At 42.4% G+C, this 21,536-nt stretch overlaps 1 protein-coding gene across 1 annotated transcript in view; it reads left to right on the top strand.

The window, feature by feature from the left end:
• Positions 1-21,536, top strand: part of LOC122791256 (proton-coupled folate transporter-like) — a 1,313,896-nt gene that overhangs the window by 383,892 nt on the left and 908,468 nt on the right. Inside the window, exon 5 of the mRNA XM_044058932.1 lies at positions 18,249-18,332. Coding sequence (XP_043914867.1) covers positions 18,249-18,332 — 84 coding nt within the window. The remainder of the gene's footprint in view (positions 1-18,248; positions 18,333-21,536) is intronic.

Below are 21,536 nucleotides of genomic sequence, written 5' to 3'. Positions count from 1 at the left end.
TTCATATAAAAAGTTGTACGTAATTTGCCTTGAAGCTGATTAGTGCTCGCTGCATTATGTTCAAACCTGCACAACAGTTATCTGCATGTGGAGGCATTAAAGGTCAAACATGGCTTGAGAATCCCTCTCTGCTTCACCTCAGTAATGGCTGGCTGAGTTCTGTCTGCTCTTGCTACAGCCAAATATTAGGATACCTTACTTTCCAGCTAATTTTTTCAATCAGTCTTTGTTGCTAAAAGTGCTGATTATATTCCGGTTTTCTCTAGGGCATTGCTGACAATAAGTACTGGCAAGACTTGCTTTTGATTCTTTTGGGTTGTGACTGTTATCCTCTATACAGAGCCTAGTTACCGCCATAACTTCAGCCCAGATTTGATGGCCTACATTTCCTAAGTGCCATTAATGGTGCTAGGAGAGCCTTTGCCACTGACTGATGCAAATCCTCTGCCAGTGCACCACTGAGTCAAGCAAGTCAAAAATGACCACCTATTCCATTTTCCACTCTTTAACTGTGTGTTATATGTCTTGTAAAATATTGCCTTTGCCAACCTGTTTTGCTGTTAAAATTGGAATTTTTGTCCTTGACACCATTGCCAGTAGACAGTCGGAATGGCAAACTTCAGCCGCCTCAGTCCTATTTACAGGCATAGCCCTAGGTTGCTGGTGACCACTGGCAGCAGAATTCCTGATTTCCTGTGATCCTTCCTTGGGACCCCCATTCCTAACTTAGGGCTAAGGAAATCCAGCTCTTTCTGCAGCACAGTTTGCAGAAATACTTGTATAATGTTCATCTCTCTTTATAGAATCACAAGCTGCATCTTACCCAGCAAAACAGTCTGAAAACCTTAGAAGTTTGGCCTGAGGCCACCTAGCTGACCCCCATCTGTAGTCTTTACAGTTATCTCCTTAGATGTCTGTAATATCTCTTCACTGTCTGTTACTGACTGTTTTCCTTCTGGAAGATTTCTGCTACTTCTTTTCTACCCCATGTTGAATTGCAGAACCGTTGGTGTACTTCCTTATTCACACAAACATATTTAAGCTTGTGGACTGTTATGTCACACTGTTCTGGAAAAATCTGCCACTGTTGTCATAATCTGACTGAATAAGAACACATAGCCATGATTAGCAAACTCTTAGAATACACCATTTCTGGGGGGAGTTGTATGGAAAGGGGGGAGCCACATGAAGGAATGAATAGAGGAGTTTTCAGCATTACATGCCTCTCTGTTGCTCCGTTATTTCTCTTTTACTGCCCTAACCCTGCCTTACACTACTTTGGGTTCAGATAGTGCAGTGGTGCAGCTGTAACATTGTCGCCTCACTGCAAGAGGTTCTCCGGTTCGATTTTCAGTTGAGGTGCCTTCTGTGTGGAGTCTGCATGTCCTCCCTGTGTTTGTGTGGGTTTCCTCCCACGTAATAAAGACATTTCTGGAGCGTTTCTCCTCAGGCCACCGCTGAAAATTGGCTCGAGTCTGACTTTCCCGGTTAACAAATGTAAAATAAAATAAAAATACTTTTGAATAATTCTTTCTTTCTTTGTCCCATCCATATATGACTAAGGACATAACATTATGCAACTTCCACAGTGCTCCTTTGTGAAATCTTCATGCTGTCTTCCCTTGCAGAGAGTATTGATGTCCTTCCATATCTTTGCTGCAGTATTCTTTACAATAGGAATCCCCTGTCTAGAGCAGCCCAGTGTCCAGCAAGTACACCACAGCCTTTTGATTGTAATGGGTATGCTGTACGTCACACCTGTGCTTCCTGCATATGGCGTAGGGCATAAAGACGATGTCTGGATTTACCATCCTCAGAAATTCTTTGCTGCCAGTCTGAATGCCATCTTCAGTTGCCGGTCTGAACACCTGTTTGTCTGCTGGTTACCAAACCGTTCTCTGATAAGTGGCCCTTTGGGATTTTTTTGATTTTCTTATCTTTGTTTTGCCTTGTTCTGCCTGTTGGTTTCATGTCATACAGAAAGGAGAAATGCCAGTGCCGAAGACAGATTCCCCATAAAAATAGTCATGAGCCGTGTTTGTTCTGTTTAGGTACTTCCCACGACCATACTTATGAGATTTGTCAAGCTTTCATCCCTAAGTCATTATGTAGTTAGCTTTCTTCCCTTATGATTTACTTAGCGAACCAGTGACTTAAACTGTTAGCTAAAGATACTATGGAGGGTATCTCCCTGACCCAAGGAACAGCTATCTTTGAGAAAAAGACTAAGAAGGCTTAGTAAGTTGGATTATTCGGCTGTACTGCCTCCACAGGGTGTCATTCTTAAGGCTGGTGAAAGCCCAGAGAACCATTCGGTTTCCTCCTTGGATTCCTCCGTCATGACCACTTTTGAGGCAGGCATGAATCAGACTCCATGCACGGCCATGGAGTCCTTGCTGACATCCGCTTTGGATATACAGGGGGAACTGCAGCTGATAATTACTGAATGGCCTAGGGGTGTTCCTCAGATATTAGTGAAGGAAGCAGTTCCGACTACCATTATGAAGTGTCATCAGGGGGCAGAGCCTCCTAATTTTTTTAAGGCTGATATACAACTCAAAAAGAAGCAGAAGACTGAGCCCATTTTGTCTGCTGCTATGGATCCTCAGAGTGAATGGCAAAATTTCACTCAAGGCCTGTTTAATGCCATTATTGCCCTGGAGCCTCCATAGAGGTTTCTGTCCCTCCTCCTCCTTGGTGTTCTACCCCCGTTAAGAGCAGGGTTCCGATGATGGTGATGATGATGTTGATTCTGATGAAGAGTCACTTATTCCTTTCATATTCCTTCTCCATTAGACTGTGGTTCCACAGAAGAAGAGTCTATCAGTTCTGACTCTCCTTTTGAGGAGATTTAGTTTGGTGATTCCATTTCCAAAATAATAAAATGTTTCAAATGGGACTATACTCAGGTGTCTGATGTTCAGAGGAGGTACTTTGAGCTTTAGCAGATGGAGTCCTCTAAGCCGTCTGTTGTTCCTCTGGTTTATGCTGCCCTCCTGGGTGTTTTTTCCAATGCTTCTCAGACTTCTGACTTCCAACTTCATGCTCACAAGAAACCTGATAGGTTTTATGAAGTGCCTGATGACTGCTAATTTAAGTGTCCTTCTGTTAACCCTTCTGTGGTATCAGTGGCTTCTGATAAGTCTTCTAAATTGCTTCCTTCAGCTAAGTTGCTTCCCTCTGATAAGGGCAGGAGAACCATGGAGAAGCTAGGTAAGAAGGTGTATACGTCTGCTACCCTAGCTTTTAGAGCTGTGAGTTATCAGGCACACATGACCAGTTATGTATTGGCTCCTCTCTCAGGTCTGTCAAGCCATTTTGGATCTTCCTCATTCTGAAGAGAAGGCCCCTGCTCTTGCCTTGATAGGAACACCCTCCCATGTTGCTCACCATTCTATTAAGTGCAGCTATGATGCCACTGATGCTTCATTTATGGCTGCTGCCTTTGGCTGTGTTTTGAGGAAGTATTCCTGGCTCATACTTTAGCCTTTGCCTGATGATATCAAGGCTAAACTTATGGTTGCTCCTCTGCAAAGTAAACATTTGTTTGATGCTGCTGCGGAGTTAAGTCCCTGCAAGTAAAGGGTAAGGCCTTACAGGAGCTGAAGCATATTTTTAGTTCACCTGCTCCCTATTTTCAGGGGAATTATCCTAACTAGACTGCCTTTGTCCATAGACGGTCTTGCTCTCCCACCGAGGGTAAAAAGGGTGGTAGAAGGACTCCTCCTGCTAAGGCTACCCAAACTTCTCTTCCACAGAAGCCTCCTTTTCATGACAAACCAGGTGCTGTCTGACTATCCAGTTCTTCTCAGTCACATTCTTCTTTTTCTGTGCCTTTCCCTGTTCTTTCCTATCTGGGTAAAGTTCACCCAAGACTCCTAGGTTCTTTCTGTAATTTGCCAGGGTTATTACATGGTTTGGAAATGTCTTACCCTGATGTTCTTCATCTCACATTGCTGCAGTCCTGACACTTGGGTAGTCCGCTGTCCCAGTCGGCTAGTCTGACGCCAGGATGTCAGGGTACAAATGCGCATGACCGGCGCCATTTCAGTCTTTTTGGTCCGATGCAGAAGCAGTTTTGCAAGTGCAGGTTGGCGTTCTGAGATTTTGTCGGAGTTTCAGACCGAATCCAAGGAATATTTTGGTTTTTTGCCTCAGTATTTTACCGGATGTCAGAAAAGTGAATAACTGTATTTCTTGTGGGAAACAGATACCTCATAGGGATTACCATACCTTGTGTATACCTTGCTTAGGGCCTGAGCACGACGTTGTTGGCTGTCGCTCTTGTGCTAGATTTAACAAACGCACTATTAAGAGAAGATTAGATTGTGCCAGGTTAGTTTTGGGAAGCATTATAAAATGCCGCCGGATGCTCAAAAGCGCAAGGACAAAACAGCAAAGCCTAGGCTGGAAGAACCGCCAGTACCGGACGCCTGTTCTTTAGAGGGCTCGGTGGAGCCAGAGGTTCAGCCAGAAATTTCTTTGGAATCCCAGGAGAGACTTTATTACTGCAAGATGTGACCTCTCAGGAGGTAGGCCAGAAGGGGCTTCTCAGGTAGCTGTTCTTCCCTCCCTTCCTAAGGTGGTTAGGCCCTCCTGCTGTTTCCAAGGCTTCTCCCAGGGCAGGCCAGGTTTTGTTTCAGGTGTTACCCCTAGTTCTTCAGGGTCTGTACCTAAGAAGCATATGCTTAAGATGGCAGAAGATTTGATTACAATGATTAGAGGTTCTATGCCCCCTCCTGATAAGAGGCCTAGGGTGGAACCTGAGCTTGGGAGTTTTGAGCAGTGCTCGGATGCTTCTGAGTCTTCGGCTGAAGACTTGCAGGAGTATTCTCCTTACTCTGATTCTGATGTAGATGATTCTACTCCTTCTGCTTCTCCTCCTGAGGATTTTTCATTTTCAGAGACTCTTCATTCCATGAGGGAGCATTTTAAATGGGAAGGTCAGGATTTCTCTGATTCCAGGAAAAGGCTTAGGGAATTTTTGTTTCTACCCCAGCATAGGCCTTTAGCTATACCTCCTGTTCTAGATGTGGTGGAGGATGTTTTTGCAGAAGCTTCTCTGAACCCTGATTCTTTGCCTCCTGCTCCAGTTAAACCGGATAGATATTATAGGGTGCCTGAAGCTCATAAGTATCTTTTAAGAGTCCTAGGGCAGACCCAGAAACTGTTTCTCAGGGGCCTAAAGGTGTTAAGGCTTCGGTTGTTAAAAATCCTGTTCCTCCTGATAAAGAGGCAAGGGCTTTGGATAGATGGGGAAAGAAAGTGTATACTTCTTCCACTTTGGCCATGAGAGCTTTGAATTGCCAGTTTCACATGTTGAAGTACCAAAATTATCTCCTTTCACAATTAAAGTCTAAGGTAGATGCTTTGGCGGAAGGTATTGAGTGTAAAGAGTTGCAGGATTTAGTTCATGTTTCTGAACAGGTGGGTAAGCATTCTTTGCAATGTGGTTTTGATGCTGTGCAGGCCTCTTCGAGGGTGGCTGCCACTGGTTCGTTCTTCGCAGGCACGCCTGGCTGAGGGATCAGAATTTAGCTGAGCATGTGAAGACAAGGATTTTAGATGCTCCTTTACAATCTGATGTGTTGTTTGGTTCGCCTGTGGAAGCAGTTCTAAAGAAAATGGAAGACAAGGCTAAGTCTATGCAGACTGTTAAAGATTTTTCCAGGTTCAGCCTCCAAGTTTAGTAGAAATTGGCCTACCAAGGGGTGGACATATCCTGCTTATGATTCCCAGTCTAGGGGTAGGTCTAGACGGGCAGAGCTCAAAGTTCTTTTAGGCCTAGAACAGGAGTTCACCTGCTCAGTCTTCTGGTGAGGGCAGGGGTCAGTCCTTTCGTAAACAGACCCAATGACCTGCCTTTTCAGCTGCCAGAATCTTCTCGTCTGGCAGCACCTTTAGGAGGAAGGTTGGCACTTTTCAAAGAAAACTGGAGTTTAATTACCCAAGACAGATGGGTATTGGATATCATTCACCACGGTTACAGGTTTTATTTCCATACCTTGCCTCCTTTCAAAGGCATGCCAGACATTCCTCCTCAACAAAGGAAAGAGGCTCAAAGGCAAATTTCTCTGTTACTCCAAATAGGGGCCATTCAGCCGGTTCCTGTGCCAGAAAGGGGCCTAGGATTTTATTCTCGCCTGTTCCTAGTACCAAAAAAGGGGAACACGTGGAGACCAATTTTGGATCTGTCTATCCTCAACACTTATCTGGACATTCCCAAGTTCAAAATGTTGACGCTACAACAGCTTTTACCTCTGCTGGGCAAAGATCACTGGATGGTAACTTTGGATCTCAAGGAAGCTTACCTTCATGTTCCTATCAGTCTAATTTGCAGGAAGTATCTGCTGAGCTGGGAATTCTCATTATCAGTTCTCTGCATTGCCCTTTGGCTTATCTACTGTGCCCAGAGTATTCACAAAGGTTCTGGCTCCAGTGATAGCTTTCTTCAGGCTAAAAGGAATACAAATCTATCCTTATTTGGACGATTGCCTGCTTCTGGCTCAAGAAAGGGACCTTCTTCAGCATTTGGAATATGTGATAGCAGTGCTAAGATGCCTAGGGTATTCTGTGAACGAAATAAAGTCCAGTCTAGTACCCTCTCAAGACATGTGCTTTCTGGGTGTGAGACTGAATACAGCAACCCAGATGGCCTTTTTAACCCCGGACAAACAAAAGAATCTTTCTCTTTACTTCCATCAACTATCTCATCAGTCGGGGCTGACTGCAAGGACAGTCCTTCAAGCCTTAGGGTTCATGGCATCTTGTATTCTGGTGCTTCCCAATGCCAAACTGCATATGAGGAAGCTACAATGGTATCTCAAAAATTTATGGACACAGCACTGCCAGGATTTGGACACTGTCATTCAAATAATACCTTGCATTCAAAAGGAATTTTTGTGGTGGGCTCAGGAATGTCACCTGAACAAGGGACTCTCTGTGACCCGGCCAGAGGCGAGTCAGATTCTAACGACAGATGCCTCAGACACAGCTTGGGGAGCTCATCTGAATGGAAAGTGGATACAAGACAAGTGGCCTGCCAGACTGCAGCATCTACATATCAACATGAAGGAGATGTTAGCAGTCCAGTTTGCATTACTGGCTTTCAAGGATTTACTTCTTCCAGGGCAGGTGTTGATTCTAACAGACAACACAACTGTCATGTGGTACATCAACAAACAAGGGTGAACACATTCTTATCCTCTATTCAGGCAAGCAATGATTTTGTGGGAGACTGCTAAGCTTGCAACTGAATCTTCAAGCAAGGTTTCTGCCAGGAGCACAGAACTCCTTAGCAGATGTGTTAAGCAGGCAAATCATGGATCCCCACGAGTGGAAACTGGATCTTCATGTATTTCAGACATTGACAGTGTCCTGGGGAACTCCAGACATAGATCTGTTCGCTTCTCCACTAAACCACCAGCTGCCAAAGTTTTGCACTAAAAGGTTTCATCACACAGCCTGGAAAGTGGATGCTCTTTCTTTCAGTTGGAAAAATCTTCATGTGTATGCCTTTCCACCTCTGCCTCTCCTCCCAAAGGTACTCCTAAAGGTCAGACAAGACGAGCCAAGGATGATTTTAATAGCTCCAGATTGGCCTCGGCAGCACTGGTACCCATTACTGAGGAGTCTGGTAAGGAAGCCTCCATGGCCCTTACCTTTGATTCCACACCTATTGTCTCAGAAGGACGGGCATCTACTCAATGTCAAGCTTCACTCTCTTCATCTAACAGCCTGGCATATTCTGTTTTGAACCATAGCAGGTCTCAGCGTCCTCAACAAGTTTTGAATGTGATTATGGAAGCCAGAAGACCTAGTACAAGGAAAGTGTACGCAGGAAATGGAAGAGATTTTTATTTTGGTGTGCAGCAAAGGATTTGGATGTTTCTGAGCCAAATTTGAGTGTGGCTCTTCAATATCTTACTGAGCTATTGGACACAGGTTTGTCTTTCTCTTCCATTAAGATTCATGCTGCAGCAATTTCAGCTCACTATGATTGTGACCCACCATTGTTTTCTCATCCTTTGTTCAAGCAATTTCTTAGAGGGGCAAAGAATATAAGACCCCCACGTAGAGCTCCTACTCCTGCTTGGGACCTCAATTTTGTGTTGGAGAAACTCACTCTACAACCTTTTGAGCCTGCAGCTACTGCTGAATTGAAATATTTGTCATGGAAGACTGCTTTTTTGTTAGCCATTACCTCTGCAAGAAGGGTGTCTGAATTGCAGGCCCTTATGGCGGTTGAGCCTTTCCTGATTTTACATAAGGATAGGGTATCTTTACGTACTAATCCTTCCTTTATGCCTAAAGTGGTTTCTAGTGTGGTTTTAAACCAAACTATTCATTTGCCTACCTTTTATGCAGATCCCCAAAATAAGGGGGAAAAGATTTTGCACACTTTAGATGTACACAGGCAATTACGTTATTATTTAAGCAGGACTAAGGATTTTAGGCAGTCTCAGCAGTTGTTTGTTTCTTTTGCTTTGAGTTCTCAGGGTAAGCCTGTGTCAAAACAAACTATTTCTAAGTGGATTGGGTTTTGTATTACTTTCTGTTATTCCCATCATGGCAAGGAGATTCCAGCTGGGATTAGGCCTCATTCCACTAGGGCTACTGCCACTTCAACAGCATTTCTAAGGGGTGGCAACTAAGGATATTTTGGAGGCAGCTACTTGGAGTTCAGTGCATACCTTCTCTAAGCATTACCACCTTCCTCTCTACTCTAAATCTAGGGCTGGTTTTGCCACTGCTATTTTACAGGGCATGTTGTCAGCTCCTGCTTCTTTGTGATTTGCCATCCTCCCTTACCTCTGCTTTGGGATTCTACCCAAGTGTCAGGACTGCAGCAATGTGAGATGAAGAACATAGTACAGTTTTGTACCTACCATAAATGTAGATGTTCGAAGATCCACATTGCTGCAGTCCAATCCTCCTTCCCCTCTGTGTTTAGGGGTGTTTGTGTGGGTAGGATTGTACCTTTCTGACTTTGTATATATTGTACATATATTTGGTACAGGGGTGTTTTGGTGTGTTGTTGTTTTTTGGTTTGGCCTTATCTTTTTAGGGTCTTCTGACATCTGGGGCAAGAAAAGACTGAGGAAATGACGTCGGTCATGCGCATTTGTACCCTGACGTCCTGACGTGACCGACGTCAGCCTTATACTTTGGTATTCGGGCCGACTGGGACAGCGGACTACCCAAGTGTCAGGACTGCAGCAATGTGGATCTTCGAACATCTACATTTATGGTAGGTACAAAACTGTACTTTTTTGGGCATTCCTCAGCCTCCTCAGGAACAGCTGCCCTTTTTTTCACAGGTGGTTCAGGGCCTGTTGGGTCAAGTATTCATTCAAAACGTTCCAATTCCTCAGAGGGGGAATGGGTTTTACACCAAAATGTTCTTGGTCCCCAGGAATGAAGGCACCTGGAGACATTCTGGCTCACTTTCAGTTAAACACATTTTTTGAAAGTCCATTTCTTTTGGATGCTCTCTTCAAATTTTGTTTCTTCTGCTACTTCCTCAGGCTTTTCTAATTCCCCCAGATCTGAAGGATGCTTATCTATTCATTCCCCTTTCAGGAAGATTTTACGTTTCTCACTTGCTTCCTGGTATTTTAAGTTCTCTTCTTTGAACTTTGGCCTCTCTAATGTACGAGACTGAGTAGAAGGCCAGGGCGCTTAGCCTATCTGTATAGGACAGATGTTTGAGACCCTGAATTTTCCTGGTCAGGAACCATTGTGGTCTCTGCAACTGCTACATGTGCTTGACCAGGTACATGCCAAAGGGGACATTGTATTCAATAATGGGACGGATAAGGGTGGAGTACAGGGATGTTATGATCTCCTTGTTCCTGAATGAAATACCCTTACTTATGAGGTGGGACATGTAGAAAGCCTTCTGTACAGTGGAGGCAATGTGGTGGTCAAAAGTCAGGTTGCTATCAACCTGGGTGCCCAAGTCCCTCACTACTGATTGCATGCTTAGTACATTATTAAGGTGATAATTAGTGGGGACACCATTTTCCCCAAAGGGGATAATGATGCATTTCTTGACATTCATTTTGAGGCCATGCTTCTGACACCAGTCAGTAGTTTGGGTAAGGCCCTCTTGATGGATGTTCACATCACTAGGGGAATTTATGCTAGTGCCCAGCTTGCAATCATCTGCAAATTTGGTCAGCCACAGACCACTGGTTTTGGATTGCACCTCAGAAAGGTATACCCCAAATGGTAGAGGCCCCAAGACCAATCCTTGGGGTATGCCACTTGTTTCAGGTCTACTACTAGAGGTGGCTTCCCCTATTTTGACTAAGTGCATTCTCTCAGTGAGCCAGTTAGCTACCCATCTGGTAACATATGGGTTGATGCCCAGCTGGTGAAAGTTTATTATGCCTAAGTGAGGAATATTGTCCAAAGGCTTAAATAAACACCTCCGCCAAGTCTCAAATCCAGGCCCCTCTCAACTGTAGCACACTGCATTAACCCACCATGCTACACAGGTATTGTTTCTGAGGGCTCTGGGTTACATGGCTTCCACCATTCCTATTTGTTTGTTGCCAAGCTCCAGTGGTTTCTAAAGTCAGTTTGGCTTCAGCATTCCCATCCTTTAGATTTCTAGTCCTCCTCCTTCCATGCCTCAAGCTGAAACATCAGTGTAGATTCTTCAGTTGTTCCGCAACTCAGGACTTCCTTTTCAGCCTCCTATTCCCTATCAGGAACTTCACAGATGCCTCAGACATGAGGTAGGTGACGTCCTTTGGTACACTGAAAGTGCAGGACCTTTGATCTCTTTGACAAAAGAAAGACACATCAATGTCAAAGAGATGAGAGATCTTCTAGCTCTTCAGACTTATCATTCTCTTTTCCTTCCAGGGCCCCTCAAGATTATCACAGATAATACCACAGTGATGTGGTATATCAGCAAGCAAGGGGGGGGGGGGGTAATGTCTTATCTCGTATGCAGATAAGACCTTTAGGTCTGGGACCATGCTATCCAGTATCAGGTGACCTTCAGGCAGTTAACATTCCCTCGGATCAGAACACAGTGGCAGATTCTCTGAGCAGGTCCATAACACATTCCCACGAGTGGGTGCCTCACAGGGATGTGTTTCTGGACATTGTCCACCAGTGGGTTACTCCTCAAGTAGATCTGTCTGCCTGCCCTCTAAACGGACATCTTCTTTTTTGCACCAGAGTCCCATGTCCTCTGGCATGGAAGGGTGGACACCCTCTTTTTCTTAGAAGGAGGTGTTTCTTTATGCCTTTTCTCTCCTTCCTCTAATTCAGAAGGTCCTGATCAAGATAAAACAGGATGCTCCCAAAAATCTTGTTCACTCCTTTTTGGCCGGGACAGCATTGGTCCCATCTAATTCTGCATTTAGCCAAGGGTAGTAATCACAAGTTACATCACAGGTTGGACCTCCTCACACAAGACAAAGGAGGCTCTCATCCATCCACACCTGTCCACTGTTCAACTGCTATTGTAGGTGATAGGATTTTGATCCCCTTTAGACACTTTTTTTCTGAGGAAGTGCTTAGGGTTCTGCAGTAGGCCAGGAAACCCACTACAAGAAAGTCATATTTGTCCAAATGGAAGAGGTTTTCTGTTTGGTGTCTCTCCTAACTAGGATACACTTATTGTGAATGTTCCTTTGGTTCTGTCTCATTTGTATGAATTGATCAATGCTGGGTTGGCATATTCTTCTGTTGAGGCCTACCTTTCAACTATCTCTACTTGTCTGCCTTTGAACCCCCCCTCCCCCCGGGGCTCTAGATTTGACATCAGACAGTTTTTTAAAGGCATCCTTCAATTAAGCCTCCCAGGAAGCCTGTCCATTCTTCTGGAATCTTAATTTTGTTTTAGAGAAATTGACTCTGGTTTCTTTTGAGCCTGCTTCTTCAGCTTTCTTACAGAATTGTTCTTAGAAGAGTGTTCTTCTTTTGGCCCTTACTTCTGCAAAATGGGTGTCTGAGTTGCAAGCCCTTATGGCTGTGCCTATGGACAGGGTGTCCCATTGTACTAATCTGTCATTTATGCCCAAGGTGGGTTAATGAGTTGTCTCTTAATCAGTCTATTCATTATAGTGTACTATGCTAATGGCCCTGGGGCCTCTACAAGCCTAGCCCTTAGGATTTTCCGACATAGTGCCACCTGACCTTCGTTCCCAGTGCCTCTGCTGAGTAGAGCCACTGGAGTTATCCCCGGGGTGAAGTTTCTGTTTCCCATCCATTCATCAAGATTTCTCCTGAAGAGGGTAAGTGAGGTGCTCTGCATGACATGTATGGGAAGTCTGTTTCATAGCATAAGCAGTCTCTGGGTTATGAACCTGTCCCTCCAGCATGTTCTGTTAATTGTGGTAATGAGGTTAAGGTCTCTGGGGTGTGTGGTGCGGAGGGATTGGGTTTTCTTTAGATGTAGCATTTCTAACAGAGCTGGGTCAGACATGGCCTTGTAAGTCAAGCAGAGATCGCCTCCAAGTAGGCAATGTGAGACCATGAATAGTTGGAGTTTTTTAGGTCTGTCCATATAGGACAAGTGTTTAAGGCCTAGGATCCTCTTTGTGATGTACTTTTGTGGTGTCTGCAGTTGCAGGTGTCTAGTGAGGTACATGCCAAATGGGGCATTGTACTCGATGATTGGCCTAATGAGGGAAGAGTAGAGGGAGACAATGACCTCTTTCTTCCTGGATGCAAAACCCTTAGTAATGAGATGTGCCACATAGAAGAACATTCTGACTACAATGGCAATGTGGTGATCAAAAGAGAAGTTGCTGTCAACCTGTGTTCCTAGATCTCTTATAACGCCTTCTGTGTTCAGTGGACTACCATCAGTGTGGTAATTCATGGGTACCAGGTTTTTCCCAAGGGGGATGACAACACATTTTTTGGCATTGAGCTTAAGGCCATGGTTCTGACACCAGTCGTTGGTCTCAGTGAGGCCATTCTGTAAGATGTCAACATCACTTGGGGAGTTAATTATGACTCCCGACTTGCAATCGTCTGCAAACTTTGTCAGCCAGAGTCCCTTCGTGTTGGCCTGGACTTCAGAGAAGTGGATACCAAACAAGAGAGGACCCAGGACTTGGGACTCCACTCGTGACTGGTCAGCAGTCTAATGTTAAATCACCTAATTTAGTATATAATTTATACAGTGCAACTTAAATTTCTTCATCATAATAAAGTAACTCCCAGAAGGGTTTTAAGGCTGTAATGTTACCTTTAAGTTTCAGAACGTTGTAGTGTGTGTGAAAAATAGTGAAGAGAGCTTTGGCAGCCTTGAAAGCCATTTTACTAAAAGTAGAATGCGAGCAAATGTCCATTGATTCATCATTTGTGCCAAAATTGTGTCCAAATCCCTTTTATGAAGTGAGAAAAATAAAAATAAGCTATTTTTTGTCAGAGATTGCATGCTAGTATCAAATTTATTAAAAATGTTGGCTGGGGGTGAATGTGCATTGAGCAGTATGCTGGTGAAAAGCATAAAACGGGTGACCAGGGAGTCATTTGAAAATCTGGGAAGAAAATCTCAAAGTTAGTATAAGTGTGGTGTTTTGAATAGACACTGTCATATCATTCACTCAAAGGTTTGCAGCAATGTATGTGAAAGTGAGGAAGCTGAAGCTACCACTGTATAAGTTACATATTCATTCTGAATAACTTTGTATAGTCATAGAATCGGAAAATACTTGCATGGAATATGAGAATAAAACAGTATAAGATTACATTCCATGTACCTTATATTAGAAGTGCTATGCCATTTTTCTGTCATCTGATTTTCAAGGGACTTGGCATTGTGAAAATAATTCATAGTATATATTGTCATATTTGCTGCTGTGTAACCAGATAAAATGTGTTTTCAATGAATAGACAAGATCTATTTAACCCTATAAATGGAGGACATTATCCACTTTGTACAGTTGGAGGACTGGTATTTCCCATATCAAGAGCCAAGCATTTTGTGTTTAAAGGCAGACAATGACTTTTGCAAGTTAAACTTGGTGAGGAATGTTTCAAACTGTATACATTTAATTAATCTGTGCGGAAATTGTTATATCAGTAGCACCTGAAGTACTTTGGAGGGCTTTGCACAGACAGTCATGGAGCTTGAAGGTAATATTCATTTCACTAATGATGTCCTAAAGCAGCGGACAGATCAAAGAAGACCATGATGGTAAGACAGACCTCAGTAACAAAGATGATGAAAAGAAGAAAACTCAAAACATATTTTCAAGCTGAAAAAGGGATTTTGTCCAGTCCAACTTTCCCAGTAAAAAAGCAGATACATTTAATTAAGAAAGAAACAAAAGAAAGTTAGGTCTAGTAAAAATATACTGAGATTAGAGGAAAGATGTGTTTGTGAAGCAGTGTGAACAACCTAGTCTTCTTTGTATTTTACACTATAAATTTAAAATAGCTGAGGAGAAATGAGACCTATTATAGTGAATGTGATGAGTACAGAACAGGCTTTATGATATGGAAGCATGGGCTGGGAAATATCAAAATTCAAGTCTCCTTGAGGAGTTGACTGAGAGATGAGTCCATCCAGTTTAGAACATTGAGGGAAACTAGCACGTTATCAGAAAAAACTTCATAGTACGTCAGCATCAGAAGCTCAGACTTTGGAATTCTACAAGTCTATGGAGTGTCAAATGAAAGACCAGCAATGGTAGAGTTTTTAGTTTAAACTACAACATAATCTGCTGTTACAAAAGGGATCATTAGTAGGGCATATAAAATATTGCATGATAATATAGGAATCAGTTGGAAGAGGTTAGAAAATATTGGAAAGAGGGTGGCCGCTGTGGTACAGAGGTTAGCATTGCCGCCTCACAGCAAGAGGTTCTCTGGTTCGATTCTCAGCAGGGGTGCCTTCTGTGCGGAGTCTGCATGTCCTCCCTGTGGTCGCGTGGGTTTCCTCTGGGTGCTCCGGTTTCCTCCCACATCCCAAAGATGGGATAGGTGGACTGGACACTCTAAATTGGCCCAAGATGTGAGTGTGTGTGCTTTCTGTGGAAGGTTAGGCACCGGGCTGGCAACTCGATACCGTAAAAGTCCACTGCCAATCATGAGCGGACAGGTGATCCTCTGTGGCAACCCTCAACTTGGAAAAGCCGAAAGAAGAAGAAGAAAATATTGGAAAGAGAAACTGGAAAGGCAGTTTGCAAAGAAATAATGGGAGGATACCTGTATGTCTCACAAGTATGCAATGAACTCCAGAGGGTTTAAGATTTTTGCTTGAAATTGAGGCATAGGTATTTTTATACCACTGGCAGACCTCAGATAGTTTTACATCTGGTAAATAAGAAATGCTGAATATGTGATGGGAAGGAGAGGAGTAAATGGAAACATGTTTTTTGGGAATATGATGAGTTGGCAGATTTAAAAAGTTCCTTACAGAGTACTGTGTCAGAAATGTAGGAAGAAGCAAATGCCATGGCTGTCACTAAGGTAGTGATTTGATTTAATTGGGGACACAGGATCTGAATTTGCCTAGATGTAGTTTGGCCTCATTTAGTTTAATGCTATTTTGCTGCCAAAAACCAATCAATATAAAACCCAAATCAACTATAATTGAAGTAATGAGCATTATAAAGGAGATAAAATAACAAGTTTAGATCTTTAGAAAAGAGAATGAGCCAAATTAAACTTAATTTGTGTGAACAGTACATGCAGAATGATGTTCAGGAGGTGGAGTGGGGTTTGAAGGAAGGAGAGAATTTAGTTAATGTTAGAATAAGCCAGAATTATTTTAAAACATGTATATATGTAATGCATAATGCAGGAAGTTGAAAATTTATAGTATGGTTTATTTTCTATTAATGTACATGTGCTTAGGTCTTTGGTGATAATTTAATAAAGGTGTTTAAAGAAAACTTATCCAACTGTCTGAAGTTTGGAAGATTGTTCATAACTTTGAGTAGATGCTGTTTGCAAAAGACAGAAGTGCATTAAGTGACAGTGAATAGTACTGAAGTATGTTGCTGTTTAATTATTAGAGGGGTACAGGTCTGTAAATGAAAAAAAAAATACATGCTTTCCTGATAGAGTAATACAATCTTAAAACAATTCACATTCTGATTTATGTCAGAATTTATTTTTCTGTATGTAGTTACATGTAATATAAAGTAATCTACTTCAGAAATGTTGGTAAAGTTCTGCATCTTAAACCTGGAGTTGTTATATATGTTGGTATAGCTTTAAGAGATTGGTGCCTTTGACGTCTATCAGATGGTATGCCATATGTGTTACATAGTCTAAAGGTAAATCCCAATGAAGCTTTCTTTATGCTGTCTGGTGTCTTTCACCTTTGACATGTCAGATGTTACCTGAGCCACTGAGAAATGATCAACATTTTCTGAAGTAATAGAAGGTACAGAATAGACTTTATTTTTGCCAGTTTCATGTAAACGCTGATGTATTTGACCATTTCTTACTGTCTTTGAGACACCTTAAGACTGCCAGGTTGTAGCTTACCTTTCTGTAGTCCCCAAAACAAGTGTGCAGTGCCACTCCAGGTCTGCTCATGCTTCCATTATACATTTGCATTCACCATAATTGCTCTTCTGCTTCTGTCCTTAAAGATTCCTGATTTCACCCAGACTGTACCAAAGGCTGCAGTGCTGCAGCAGCTTGGAACTCTCTGACATCCCTTTAGAGGGGCGAGTTTGCCACAGCCACCTATTTATTTCCTGCTCTGTTGCCACCCCCCCCCCCCCCCAATCTGGGAGTCAACTCAGTCTTGCAATGATCAGCATCACAGATAAATACCAGGCTTCTGTAGCAGTGGGCCTTTCACAGCAGAAAAGAACTGTGGCAAACATTTCTGTATTCAAGTCATTTGACACTCTTAAGTAATCCCTTATTTGGCAAACACCTTAACCAGTGCTGAGAAGCAAAAAAAAAAAAAAAAAGTATTGTAATGGCATTCTAAACCTTGGTGTGTTTCCTGCCTACACACTTTTTTTGTTTAAAGAAATTTGTAACATTTTCTTTATGGACTTCTCTTACCATTAAAGCCTTTCATAAGTTACTTGCATTGTGCCTTCTGATTTTTGCAGTCCTTCTAATCTGACCTCTCTTTTATCATGTGATTTGTCAGTTTCCGCATGTTATGGGTAATGCAGGAGTTGAGTATAAACAATACCGATAGTCCATTCTTATAAATCGGCCATCATTCGACTCCATGATTAACAGCAGGCTTAAAGTAATAGAAATTTAGACTGTGTTTGCAGGGGCTTTGTTCTTACTGTGGTCACATCTTAAAAGATTGGTGTTTCCCTGTTCTGTAAATAATATCCTACTGTTTTTGATAAAGTTGCTTCTGATATTTTGATGATTTTTAAGTATTCCTTCCAGACCTAATTGCTCATTAATCTGACTAGTTTTGCTCTGTCTTGCTTGTAGTTTTATACCTATATTGGATAGTTTCTATGATTCTGCAGTTCTGTGAAACTTTGACTCCTGTGAGTGCCATGAAATACTGCAGTTCCTTTACTTCAGAACCGGCAGTAATTTATTAGAAAATGGGCAGTTAATCTGTTCATTGATGACAAACTACTCCTTAGTGAAAACATTGAAAGGGTAAGCATTACATGTGGATAAATTCTACTTTATTACTTGGTAAACCTTTTGGGGAATGTTCAGTGCACCTGTGCAAAAGAAAAGTATTGTATACAGATTTTTGTCTGACCCTGTTGGTTTGTAGTCCTTGTGATAAACTGCACTTCATGGTACACTTGTGTCAGGTAGTTAAGAGTGCCTTGTTTGGTATGGAGCATGCTAATGTGCATCCTAATATCTCTGTGATTAGAACTGCGGTACAGAGTTATTGTTCGGTTCAGAATAATGGCATTTTAAGTAGAAGTTAAAGCTAGATGAATAGCAATGTAATCTAATAAGCCCAAAGCATATGCTCAGTTCTGTGTAAGAAATGAAGGAGATAAACAAAGGAATGTGTCTCATAAAATTTTACAGCCCAGCACTTATCAGTGAAACAGGCTGCAGTTATTTTAAATAAATGCCAGGATGAATCCTGCAGATTGTGTTCATTGTTGATTATTGCATTCCTGAATGCCTTCTCACATGATTCTGTCTCACTGAATTTTTGACCAAAAGGCAGTGGGTTTCACGTGAATGAAAACTGAATTTTACTCTTAATTTAATTTTCTTTGCAGAAACAAATGGTGTGAAATACGCATAAATTTAACTTGTGATAACTGCCGTTACTTATTTTTTATGTTTTACAGTGGCTGTTGTGAATGCAGCTGGTGGTTTTGCACCAGCAGTTATTCGTTCTATTTGCTCAAGGATTGTGGGTCCCAATGAACAAGGTAAGTGGAGATCTGTTAGTTGTTGGCATCATTTGGGGGTGGGGGGGGGTATTAGGCATATGTAACTAAAATGTGTTTCCAGTATAGATAAAGAACAGTGCATAGTGATAGCCGATCATTGGAAACAGTACTTTAAAGAACTGCCGAATATGTTCAATTTTGTATTGCAAGAAACTAAACTCATTTCATTAAATACAAATATCTTCAAACTATCTTGATTCATGACATCTTTTCATGATGCAGAGTGTATTTTTTCAGAAATTCTCAACCTACCCCTGTACCCTGCCATATTGTCCTTGTGCATTTCCTTCATTAAAAAAAAAAGTATTCAGAGAGTTGGTTTGTCATGCTGAAACTTAGTTGATTTTAAGTTCTAACTCTTCATGTCTACATGCCAGGTAATGACGCACCTTGCGTGTGCTGTACCCAGCATAATAACATGCTTTTTAGAAGAGTTCGCCATTGGTCTTTCTCTGCTACTATTTTTCTTTTTTTAAGTAATCTAATCACAAACAAATTCTTATTGCAAGATTTCGTAGTTGACTGTTGAAAAATGAAACCGTGAACAAGTAAACCATACCTTGTTGACAGGCCTTTTTGCTTTTGTACAGCACAAGCAGGGGAAAAAAAACATGATTATAGCCAGTGGACTATAACTACAAATACAAGATGAAATGTGAACCACAAATGTTTATGAATGTATGCAAAATTATGCACACTTTATAAAAACAATAAATTGCCAGTGCACTCATAAGTGCTTTCTTCTCTGAAGTTAACAGCAAACTGGTAATTGTTCATCAAAGCTAAAGCACATACTACTAGTAGAAAAAAAATCTTTTTAAACACACCAGTATCCTTAAAAGGCTGACATCATATGAAACTGCAGTGACTGTACACAATTACAGTAAAATAAACTGAAATATATATGTTCAAATTATAACTATATATTCAAACCAAAGGGTAAAAATGATACACAGATAAACCATTCAGTAAAAACTGCAAGAGAAACCCAGCCAAGTTATGTTTTTCACTATTTGATACCTTAAACCTCCTGTAATTGAGGTCCATGGGATGTATACAAATGACCCCTAAGGACGTCATCAGGTGTTCATAGGTTCATAGGTTCATACTAGGCTATCTGCCCAAGGGCATTTATAAGCCTAGCCCATAGTTATGTGGCTTTCGCCACCCCTTTAGTTTGAATAAAAACTATGCCTATCATTTTGCTGTGCCTCTGTCAAGCAGTGACACTGAAGTAATCCCTGGGGTATATCTGCAATCTCCCATCCATTGGTCAAGATTCCTCTTGAACAAGGCCAGAGAGGTGCTCTGCCTCACATGTACCGGGATTTTGTTCCACAGCATAGGGAGTCTCTGGGTGATGAATCTGTCCCTCCAGCACGTTCTATTTATAACCGTGTCAAGGTTTAAGTCTCCCGCCCTTGTGGTTCTGAGGGATCTAGATTTTTGAGGTGAAGCATATTCATCAAATCTGGGTTTGACATGGCCTTATATGTCAGGCACAGGTCACCTCTGAGCAAGCGGTATGAGACTGAATAGAGTTGGAGTTCTTTCAGTCGGGCAGCATAAGACATATTTTTGAGACCCTTTATCCTTTGGTGAGGAACTTTTGGGGCCTTTCAAGCTGCAGCAGGTGTCTGGTCAGATACATTCCGAACGGGCATTGTACTCAATCATAGGTCTAATGAGTGATGAGTACAGGGGGACGATGACCTCCCTTGATCTAGATGTGAATCCCTTCATGATCAGGTGGATAGAAGGTTTTCTAACTACTTTAGCAACATGAGTATCAAACGAAAGGCTACTGTCAACCTGGGTCCCCAGATCCCTGATGACTTTTTCTGTGCTCAGTGGATTGCCACCTATATGGTAGCTAGGGGTAACCTTGTTTTTCCCAAAGGGTATGACTATGCATTTTTTGGCGTTTAACTTCAGGCCATGGCTCTGGCACCAGTTATCCGTTTCTGTGAGGCCCTTCTGGAGGATGTGTGTGTCAGATGTGTTTTCGACTATGGCCCAGTTTGCAGTCATCTGCAAACTTTGTCAGCCATAACCCTCCTGTGTTTGCTTGTACTTCAGAAAAGTAGATGCCGAACAAGAGTGGACCCAGGACTGAGCCCTGTGGGACACCACTTGTGACAGGCTTTGAGTCTGACATGGCTCCAGCAACTCTGACCTTGTGGGTTCTGTCACTTAGCCAGTTTCCAACCCATCTTGTGATGTATGGGTTTACATTCAAGCTGATGAGTTTTTCGATGATACCTGAGTGGGGTATTGTGTCGAAGGCCTTTGCCAGGTCGAGGTAGGCTGTATGGACTGCCTTTCCCTCATCAATGGCCTTGGTGACAGTCTCGAAAAACTCAACCAAGTTTAAGAGGCAGGGTCTGCCTTTGACAAAGCCAAACTGGGTTGGATCCAAAGTCTGCAAGTTCCCTATGTCTTTATTTATGAGTTCCATTATGATCCTCTCCATGGCTTTGCAGATAAGGCTTGTCAAGCTAATGGGGCGGTAATTTCCAGGGTCTGTGGAGGCACCGCCCTTATGAAGTGGGACCACAGTCACCGTGCGCCACTCCTTGATCCTGAGGTGAGGCTAAGATTAAACAGCTGTCCTAACTGTGGGTTTAATTCCTCATTGAGTTGGGACACCATCCGTCCCATGGATGCTGTGTTTTTGCCTTAGTGAGGGCAGTTCTCACCTGGGTGTTGGAGATGTTTGGGGGCTACAATCCTCTGGAATAGATATCTCTCCTTTTTGCACTGAACCTGTCAGCCAGTATGTTGGCAATGTGTGTAGGTTCAGTAATTTTCACATCATTTTGAACTAATTCTGAGCATATCTGGGAGTTTCCTCCTAGGTTTCTAACATAGCTAAAGAAGGCCTTATGATTCTCTTTAGAGTCCTTGGCGATTTTCTCTCAAAATTTGCCTTGGATGATTTTATGAGAGCTCTTAGTTTTTACTTATAATGATCAAAGGTGTCTTACCTTTCAAGGATTTTGCTCTATCTTGTAGTAGCTTCCTCCTTTTGTTGTAGAGCTTGTTTATGGCTGGGGTCCACCAGACTGGACGCTTGCCTTTGGTACAGAGAGTCTTAGTTTTGTTTGGGATTGCCTGATCCATGCAGTCCTGTAGGTGCTGGTAGAAGGCATTTGTAAGTGATTCAGCGGTTTGAGTAATGTT

Source organism: Protopterus annectens, chromosome 1.part2 (genome assembly GCF_019279795.1).
Source record: "Protopterus annectens isolate FY-2018-M chromosome 1.part2, PAN1.0, whole genome shotgun sequence".
Classification (NCBI taxonomy): domain Eukaryota; kingdom Metazoa; phylum Chordata; order Ceratodontiformes; family Protopteridae; genus Protopterus; species Protopterus annectens.
This window is presented reverse-complemented; position numbering and strand designations above follow the sequence as displayed.